The sequence below is a fragment of the Lacerta agilis genome, chromosome 1 (assembly GCF_009819535.1).
Source record: "Lacerta agilis isolate rLacAgi1 chromosome 1, rLacAgi1.pri, whole genome shotgun sequence".
Taxonomy (NCBI): Eukaryota; Metazoa; Chordata; class Lepidosauria; order Squamata; family Lacertidae; genus Lacerta; species Lacerta agilis.
In genome coordinates this window covers 38,622,042-38,632,341 of record NC_046312.1, presented here as the reverse complement: position 1 = coordinate 38,632,341, position 10,300 = coordinate 38,622,042, and the positions used below count along the sequence as shown (strand labels likewise).

Below are 10,300 nucleotides of genomic sequence, written 5' to 3'. Positions count from 1 at the left end.
TTTTAGGTCAAGACAGGGCCTGCCCTACCAAGAGGCAGAGTGAGACAGGTGCCTCAGACAGCAAATTCTGAGGGGTGGAATGTCCCTATAGCCCTTAAGAAGAAGAAGAAGAAGAAGAGTTTGGATTTGATATCCCGCTTTTCACTACCCGAAGGAGTCTCAAAGCGGCTAACATTCTCCTTTCCCTTCCTCCCCCACAACAAACACTCTGTGAGGTGAGTGGGGCTGAGAGACTTCAGAGAAGTGTGACTAGCCCAAGGTCACCCAGCAGCTGCATGTGGAGGAGTGCAGACACGAACCCGGTTCCCCAGATTACGAGTCTGCCGCTCCTAACCACTACACCAAACTGGCTCTCTCTAACATAGCAGGCACACTGGAGAGGCAACCTGAAGTGACCTGCCTCTGGCAGCATCCTCATCCCACCCCACCGGGGCATGAGCCCAAATCGGGGCGGGAGCATCGGTGGCAAACCTGCTTCAGGAACCAAAAGGTCTCGGGCTGGTCTTGGGTCAAGATCGCATTTAGTAAAAAAAGCAACCTCACAGGGTCAGGGCACCAAAAGGGGTGGTTGTGGTGGAGGAGCCACCAAACCCCAAAATCTCATTGGAAGCTGTGTGTTTCCCCTCTCCTCCTTTGGCTTGCTTATTTATTTATTACTGTAATCCCGCCTTCCCCCTCCACGCTCCGGTTCGTGTGTGTGTTGAGGGAATCAGCCCCCAAGGCCCTTTCTTTTGGTTCTCAACACCAAAGCTTAGATGGCAGAGGGTATTATTTCAGCATCTGCAAAAAGGAGACCTCAACAGGTGCAACTTCTCCTCCACATACGGATCTTCCCCTCCACTCAAAGAGAGGGAGGCCACAAACTCCTATGGCCCCCAGGACACCTCGCAAGGAACACAGGACTGAGCCTTAAAGCGATTTTGAGCCATTTTTTGAATTATGCTTTCAACACTTCTGCAACTTGGTTCTGCACATTTTGTTCAGTGATGAGACCTCAAGTACTATTGTAAATTATTTTATACTGGCATACTGAAGGCATAAAGATGTCTATCTTTGCTGATGGCATTTAAGCAGAGTCTGGTTGACCATCTGTCAGGGGTTCTGTAGAACATCCAGCATATTGTGCAGTGAGCGGGAAGTTGGACCAAATAACTTGCAATTATTCCCCTCGACATTATAATAATTATTTTTAGTTACTAGTATTACATTTACCGGTACCTTCTTCTAAGGAGCTCAGATGGGCATACATGGTCCTGCCCCTCCTCATTTAAACCCCACAAGCCTGTGAGGTAAATTAGGCTGTGAGATTGTGCCCGAGTGGGGATTTGAACTCTGGTCTCCTAATCTGACACTCCACACCACATTGGTGCGCGCTCTCTCTCTCTCTCTCTGTCTCTTTGAAAATGTTTTTATTAATTTTCTGTTTTATATCACAGTTGCAACAATGCAACTCACAACATATTAACCGCAATGCCATAAACCATCAAAGCATAGTCCTTGAAAATTAGTCACATGGGCTCTCTCTTGCTTTTATTTTATTCTATATTTCTGGCTCCAAAGTTAAAACTACTTAGCAGAGGAAGCTGCCAAAAATAATACTAACGAAGTGGTGCAGAGAGGGAAACAGGATGAACCGCTTTACACCCCACAAACAAATGCCTGGCAACCAGAGGAAGACAAAACATAGAGCAGAAAATAAGCCAAATCTATAGTTCAGCACTGTGACAGTAGGAAGCATCTTGATATTTTTATGTTTAATGGACACTGTAATCCAAGTTAAAACACCTGATTGTTCAGCATGAGTCAATAAGGGGAATTTCAACATGATGGTCACAAAAGGCATGCTGAGTAAGACAGGAAGTGGGGAATTTTTAGTTTGTTGGGACTAATATGCCCCTGCAGTTTTAAAATGTTGGTGCTGTAGGTAAACAGCTCTGGAATTTCACTTCCATGTTTTGCACTTCAGTGATTTAAAAAGCTGGTGGTGAAACAGATCTCAATAATTAACAGAATGTGACTTCACATGGCATGATGAGTTCTGTGCCCTCCCATGGGAATGTCTGGGCTGAATGGACTACAAACAGCCATTCACATTTACTGTTCACCCCAGGGGCATGAATCAGTTAAATATATACTATAACAGCTTGTTGAGCTTCTACCATTTAGCTCCCAGTGCTCCAGCCTGGATGTTCCTTTCCTCCTGCAACTGCCACCGCAGGAGGCTTCTGAAGTCCCACATTGCTCCAGTCTGAGAAGAAGGAAGCAGCAGCAGAAACACCACAGTGTTCTAGCCGCGGTGGCCCTTGTCTCCTCCATCTGTCTCTACAGGGAAAAGAGGGAACCTAGTTTGAGAACCAAAAACCCAGCATTTCAGTAAGGGGTCCCCCCCCTTTGCTTTTCTGATTTTGTTTGTTTTATTGCATAATTTTTAGGAATACTCATTATTTTAATCTTATTATGTAAACCGCTTTGTAATCTCCCCTGAAAAGTGGTAGATAAAAACCTTACAGATAAATAAATACCACTATGTGCTCAGCTCCATGTCTGAGTTATGAGTTATTAATGAAAAGTCCACAGTGTCAATCTTTTTTTCTTCTCTTCCCTTTCCCAGAGACATAATATGGGTTGTTGTGGGTTTTCTTTGTGTGTAGTTAATCTTGCATTGTAGGGCATTAGTTTACTTACTGTGTTTGTAAAAGTGATTGTATTGGTCCTTTAATGGCTACTGTATTTTAATATTTTGTTGGAAGCCGCCCACAGTGTCTGGGGAAACCCAGCCAGATGGACAGGGTATAAATAAATTATTATCATTATCATTATTATTAGAAGTAGTAGTACTTACATTGTAAGATAAAGCTAAGGGACTGCATTGTTGCATTATTACAAAGCACAGATTTTACCTGCTCTCTTTCTCTGAAGCATGGATTGGAATTTAGGTTGCAGAGTTATAGTTGATGGGGGGGGCAATCACAACAAACCCTCTTCCCCCAAAGATAGGACTTTATGCAACGATGATAACAGGAGAAAACGTGCGGCAATACTTGCTTTGATCCAATGTCATCTAACCACCTTACAAAATCACTAAATAGCCAACATCTTCTAATCCCTCTGCAAACTAATCAGGACGTCTTCTTCATCTTCTTCTTTGGCGATCACTTGTAGCTGAGTAAGATTGTCATCCATGAACCTGGTCTTAACAGTGAGTCCATAAGTGACTGTAGAGGCCAATTCTGGATCCACACGTCCTTTCACAGTGGGAACATGGGTTTCTGGGAAGGAGTTGATCATGGTGTGGATTTGCCAAAGGTTCCTTCCTCTTAGCTCATTTCTCCCTTTCATCCTGAGTTCAAGCATCTTCAGTTTCATGACACCTTTGGTAAAGGCTGTTCTCCAATTGAAGCTCACCCCATCACTGGGATTCAAACCGCCGACCTTCTGATCGGCAAGCCCTAGGCTCTGTGGTTTAACCCACAGTGCCACCTGCATCCCTGCTCCTGCCAACCCATTGTTCGGTCCCTGCTCCTGCCAACCTAGCAGTTCAAAAGCACGTCAAAGTGCAAGTAGATAAATAAGTACCACTCCAGCGGGAAAGTAAACGGCATTTCCATGTGCTGCTCTGGTTCGCTAGAAGTGGCTTAGTCATGCTGGCCACATGACCCAGAAGCTGTACGCCGGCTCCCTCGGCCAATAAAGCAAGATGAGCGCCACAACCCCAGAGTCATCTGTGACTGGACCTAATGGTCAGGGGTCCCTTTACCTTTACCAACTGAAACACTCGCAGGCCAGCGTTTCCCAATTGTTGGTGTTTATACTACATTTTTAAAGATTTGCCTTTAGAGAGTCTTTAAACCTCTTTTATTGACCACCAGCATTATGCTTTCCACTTTACAGTTCAGAATAGAGTAGTTGCTTTGAAAGACGATAATCAGGCATCCGAACAACATGACCAGTCCAACAAAATTGATGTTGAAGAATCAATGCTTCAATGCTGGTGGTCTTTGTTTCTTCCAGTACACTGGCATTAGTTTGCCTAACTTCCCAAATGATGTGTCAAATTTTTGGGAGACACCGTTGATGGAATCTTTCAAGGGTTGGAGATGGCGTTTATAAGTGGTCCATGCTTCACAAACCAAATCATAATGAAAGCTCATTTAAAAAGCCAATGCTGTCTATTTCTCTGCGAACAAAATGATAAACAGGTTGTCTGACTGAGTTTTACATACTGGCCTTCCCTGTTATACCTGGAGATGTCAGGGACTGAGCCTGGGATCTCCTGAATGCAAACATATGCTTTGCCATTGAACTACAGCTTTTCCTCTCGGCCTCACTCTTCCTGGCATGAGCACAGGGTCAGTGCAAAGCCACAAGCACAAGTGAGTCTCTTAGAACCATGAAGATTTATTGCAACACAAGGTTTCATGGAAGAATAGAATAAACCAGGAGCAGAAGCTGGATAGCTCTGTTGGTTAGAGTGTGGTGCTCATAATGCCAAGGTTGCTGGTTCGATCCCTGTGTGGGACTGCTGCATATTCCTGCATTGCAGACTATATGATTCTGTGATCAGGTGTATTTACCCTCAGTTGATAGCTACACAACACAAACATACAGGGATATAAAGGAGGGTCAAATGGCAATGAAAAGCAAAAAGTTTAGCCTGTGCTTAACTATTCATAACAGCTTTGATGGCAGAACTAGCTGTGTTAACCAACTGATTCAGTTAAATCAGTGGTTCCCAAAGTGGATGGTACTGCCCCCTGGGGGGACAGTGGGATTACCTGGGTGGGTGCTAAGAGGCAAAGGGGTGGCTGGGGGGCACTGGAAGTGTAAATGTCTGTCAGACTTTTAAAAGCTTTTATCACTGGACCAAGTTAATCAGTTTTCTTGAGTTAATTAAACTAAATAGTTTAAATCGGATTTTGAATCAATGTGCAATTAATTGTTACTGTTCTGAATTTTATTACGTTATTACCTTCTTAAGTGGGTTGTGCAAACCACTACTCTGAATATTGCTTTTTATAGGGTATGATGCCCTGGGATGAGTTTATGGAACCAAAGGGGTAGCAGCCTAAAAAAGTTTGGGAGCCACTGAGTTAAATTAACAAGACAAAACTGGGATGATTCTGTTATCACCAATCATCATTGTTGTGATTTTTTCTTATTTCCAACTACGGGTAACACTTCATGCATCTGATGAAATAAACTATAATCCCCAAAATGTGCAATAAATCGGCTAGCCTTTAAGGAGCCACAAAGCTCTCATTTTGTATTGATTTTTAAGGCACTAGCGATGCCTATAAGGATGCAGACAATCTCCCCGCCCCCGCCAATGACACTATTATTGATAATCAAGTATATAGACAGAAAGAACTAAGATGCGACTCTCGCTTTCGGCAAAGAAATGTGAAAGTCCGATTTCAATCTTCCAAACCCTTTACCTGGGGGAAATCTCACGTATGAGCCTGTCAGTGAGGCTACTCTTAAGCAAAGAGCACGGCCCGGCGGGCTGAGACAGCAGACCTATTAAAACCCATTGAAGCCAGTGCAAACGTGGGACAGGACCGCTCCGCGAAGCGCCTTTCCTTCCCAGCAAAACGGTTCGGGTAAGCGCTACACGACAGGCAGAAATTCAAACGGCGTAACTTCCCCTCCCCTCCCCTCCCTCGCACTCCCCCGGCGACGCCGCTTTCGAAAGGCTGACGGTCTCCCCATATTATGAACAAAAAATATATAAAAAATAAAAGTCGACTGCCCCAGAAAGTTGGTCCCTCGCGGGAGAGGAGAGAACGTGCTTTGAGCAGCCCTGATCTAGCCAACCCTCGCGCGCGCATAACCACCTCCAAAGACTCGCCACGGCCTCGGAGCGCCACTTCCTCGAGCCGGAGGGAGGAAGGGAGGGGGGGAGAGAAGTTCTGCTTAGCCCCGGCCCCGCCCCTCCCTTCCCCTCCAGCTCTGGGCTCCAGGCTCCCTTCGGCTCCGCTTCTGGGCGAGCGCAAAAGTTCGACCTTCCCCGCCAGCCTAGGCGACACGAGGGCGCCGGCGGAGACGGGCAGCAATGTGCGCGCGGCCAGTCGGCGCTGAGCTCTGCGCGCGCGGCGCTCCGAGGGAGCCTCGAGTCGACCCGGCGGGAGGGCTGAGGTCGGCGCAGACATGGAGACCGCCAAGAGCAGGAGGAGCCCGACCCTGTAAGTGTCCGTAGAGATACCCTGAGCTGCTTCCCTCCTTTCTCTGTGGGAATGTTGAGGGATGTGGGAGAGGATATATTATTTTAGATATCCTATCCCAACTTGCGTTTACAAGCTCGATAATATCAGCAGAGCTAACATTCCCTTTTTACTTCATATGCGCAGCAGAAAGTTTGCATAGACTCGCTAGAGTCTTAAAAATATTGTCCTGGTGTCTTCCCCTTTTTATCCCTCTTTCAATAAGACACTTCACAGTCTTTGGTAAAGTGTAAAACGTTTACTTACAAGTAATCATCTAGTCACACAAGGATCCTAGAGGCAGGCTTAAAAGTTACTAAATAACATACATATGGTGACTTTCTCCTTTTGAGAGAAAGTCCCTCTTTTTACTTTTGGCCTAGTGCCAACGGTGCATTTTAATAATGCTGCTTTTAAACTGTCTTAGAGATTAACACAACTGACCAGCGACATGGAGACTCGGCATACACACTACAGTTGGAAGCTCCCAACTGTAGAGTTCACCCCCAACTGTAGAGTTCCATATAAGGAAGTTGGGTTTGACTGCCCCTGTCCTTTTACATCCCACATACCCCTTCTCAGGCAAATTCAACTTTATTCAACCACCCAGAGTCCCAGCTTGACTCGTAGATTCTGGAAACTCTCTCTAGGCAAGGGTTTTGTCAGGATGTCCGCAGCCATCTCATTGGTGCAGCAGTACGACAGTTCCACAAGTCCATCCTGAACTGCCTGACGTATAAAATGGTATCTCACACCTATATGTTTTGTCCTGGCAAGAAACTTTTCACTCTGTGTCAGTTTTATGCAACTCTGATTGTCCTCCAGCAAACTGACAGCTTGCTTTCTCACCAAACCAAAGTCCTTGATGAGTTCATCGAGCCAGGCAATCTCTCGGCACGCTTCCGATGCAGAAATATATTCAGCTTCTGTGGAAGATAATGCTACACAGTTCTGTTTATAACTGCCCCATACAACAGGTCCATCCCCAAACATAAAAACATAACCACTTGTTGATTTATAGTCAGCATTATCCCCAGCCCAATCAGCATCAGTGTACCCAATTAACTTAGGATTTCTGACAGCTGGTAGCCTTAATTTACAATTCAATGTACCCTTCAAATATCTGACCACCCTCTTAACACCAGCCCAATCATGCTCAGTGGGAGAACTCACTTTCCTGCTAAGAATCCCCACAGCACTTGCTAAGTCAGGTCTGCATGTGGTAACCAAATACAAAAGTTTACCAATCGCTGACCTGTATTCACTGTTGTCTGGCAATGGCTTCGAATCTTGCTGATTCTTTAGAAAGTCGGTGGCCATGGGTGTTGCAACTGGGTTTGCGTCTTGCATCTGCATGCATTCAATCAGTTCATTTATTTTCTGTCGCTGGCTGAGAAGGAACGATCCGTCTTCCTCTCTTTCCACCTGGATTCCTAGGTAGTACTTGACATCTCCTAGTTCTTTGACTCCCACCTCTTTGCTGAGGTGTTTCACAATCTGCACATATTCTCTGTTATTTGATGTCGCGATAATCAAGTCATCAACAAAAGCCAAAATATATGAGAATTGTCCATTACCTGACTTACTGTACAAGCATTTGTCAGCGTTTCCTTGCTTGTAGCCAAGTTGCGTTAACATTTTGTGCAATTTCTGGTTCCAGGCTCTAGCAGCCTGTCTCAAACCATACAGTCCCTTCTGCAACTTGCACACTAAATGTTCTTCATGTGGTTTCACAAAACCTTTGGGTTGTCTCATATAAATTTCCTCGGAAATCTGTCCATGCAAAAACGCAGTGGCAATATCAATGTGCTTTACATTCAGCTGCTTGGATGCTGCAATGCTTAAAAGCATTCTCACGCTACTGTATCTTACAGTTGGTGCAAACGTTTCATCATAATCTTCACCATATTTCTGTGAAAATCCTTGTGCCACAAGTCTAGCTTTGTAGCGTTGAACTTCCCCTTCTGACCCCTTCTTAATCTTGAAAACCCATTTACAGCCAATGGCTTTCTTACCCGGAGGTAGTTCCGTGAGGGTCCAAGTCTTGTTTTGATGCAATGCATCCATTTCGTCCTGCGTGGCTTTCCTCCAGAGATTAGCTTCCTTAGGTGGCATTTTCTGTATCTCTTCCCATGTGGAAGGTTCCTGTGGAGATGCCGACCCTGCAAAATAGGACAGCCGTGGTGCTGGAACACCCCTGTTGGTTCTGGATGAGCGTCTGATCTCTGGTTCTGGAACCGCATCAACATCCTCATCCTCCTCCAATGGTGGCATGTCTAAGTCGTCCTCTTCATCTCTGAAGCCAGTAGGAATTTGATCCTCTGCGTGTTCTGGTGCATTCCCTGTAGGAGGTGCTATGACATTAGAACGCAGATTAGCACTTCTTGGGGTTTCAGAAGGAAAGTCAATAAGTTCTTGAGTCCATTCTGACTCCTTGGAACAGTCAATAACTGTATTCTTTGTGTTAACCATCGCATGCTCATCAAAATAAATTGCATGGTGCGCACTGGTTTTGCCACTTTTTAAGTCCAATACTCTGTAGCCTTTCCCTCCAGATGCATATCCAACAAAGACACCTGCTTGTGCTCTGGAGTCTAGCTTCTGTCTGTGTTCTTTGGGCACGTGATAGTAGCACAGACTTCCAAACACACGAATGTGTGACAAATTAGGCACTTTGCCATGCCAAAGTTCAAATGGTGTGCGCTCTGCTCCTTTTGTTGGCAATCTATTCTGCAAATAAACTGCTGTGTCAGCTGCATTTCCCCACAGCTTCTGTGGCAAGGATGCTTCCTTTAGCATGCACCTTGTCATTTCCATAATGGATCTAAATTTTCTCTCTGCAATGGAGTTCTGCTGTGGCGTGAAAGCGATTGTAGTTACGTGTACAATTCCTTCCTTGGCCATGAGAGTCTGCATTTCACGTGAGCAGTACTCACCTCCATTGTCAGTCATCAACACAGCTGGAGCACGTTGGAACTTGTTTCTGACCATGGCAATGTATTCTTTGAACATTTCCACTGTTTCACTTTTCTCTCTGATGAAATATGCAACACAATATCTTGAAAAATCATCAATAAAAATTAGAATATACTTGTTGTTGCCAAGTGATGGAACATTAATTGGACCACATAGATCCGAATATATGATATCAAGCACTTTAGTGCTTCTTTGTTCTGCACAACGTGGAAAAGAAGGTTTCACAGCCTTCTCAGTAATGCAGCTTATGCATTTTGTCAGAGCCTCTTTGCTTTCTTTTACCTGTAAACCTCTTACAAGATCACCTTTTTGTAGGTTCATAATGGTGGTGGTGTCTCTGTGTCCTAGTCTCCTATGCCATAGTTGCATATCAGCTTCATCTTTCTGGCTAGAATGCGCTACGTTTGCAGACTGGGTCTCTGAAATATCAATCTCATAAACACCATTAATTAATTTTGCTTGAATATACAGTTCACCATCTTTAGTCACATTACACTCTCCATTTCCAAATGTGATTTGGAAACCTTTCTTGTCCAAACTGGACACACTGAGTAAATTGCAACTTAGTTCTGGAACGTACAAAACTTTAAGCACTTTGGTCTTAACAGGTTCATTGTTTATATTGAATTTCAAGTCCATGGAACCTGCACCTTTTGCTTTAATAACTCTGCCATCTGCTATCTCTATTTCAGATTCTTCATCTTCATTTATCTCATTAAAATTTTCTCTTTTAAATGAATAATGTGAACTGGCTCCTGAATCTAAAATCCACATATTACGTTTATTTTCACGGTTATGAACAGCTAAATTCCTTTCTTGAAGTAGCATGGTACGTTCAAATTTCCCCTTCTTTTGCCATTTTGGCTGAGAGGTTTGGGAATTCTTTGCTTTAGGAGGAGCTTTACAGTTCATAGAAATATGGCCTTCCTTGTTGCAATTGTAGCAAATTATTTTCTTGGGCATTTCTCTGGACTTTGTAAATTGCCTGGACGCATAATTACTGTCCTTGCTTGTGGCATTTCTTACTGGAGACTCTGTTCTCTCTCTACACTCTTCTCTTAAATGACTGGTCAGGTCTTTGAAAGTTAGACCTTCTCTATGGTCCATTAGACTGACAAATGGAT

At 44.3% G+C, this 10,300-nt stretch overlaps 1 protein-coding gene across 1 annotated transcript in view; it reads left to right on the top strand.

Annotated features, from left to right (window-relative positions):
* Positions 1 to 5,984: 5,984 nt before the first annotated feature.
* Positions 5,985 to 10,300, top strand: part of RASGRP1 (RAS guanyl releasing protein 1) — a 49,131-nt gene continuing 44,815 nt past the window's right edge. The window contains exon 1 of the mRNA XM_033144728.1: positions 5,985 to 6,182. Within this exon, the coding sequence (XP_033000619.1) occupies positions 6,148 to 6,182 (35 nt within the window). The 5' untranslated portion in view covers positions 5,985 to 6,147. The remainder of the gene's footprint in view (positions 6,183 to 10,300) is intronic.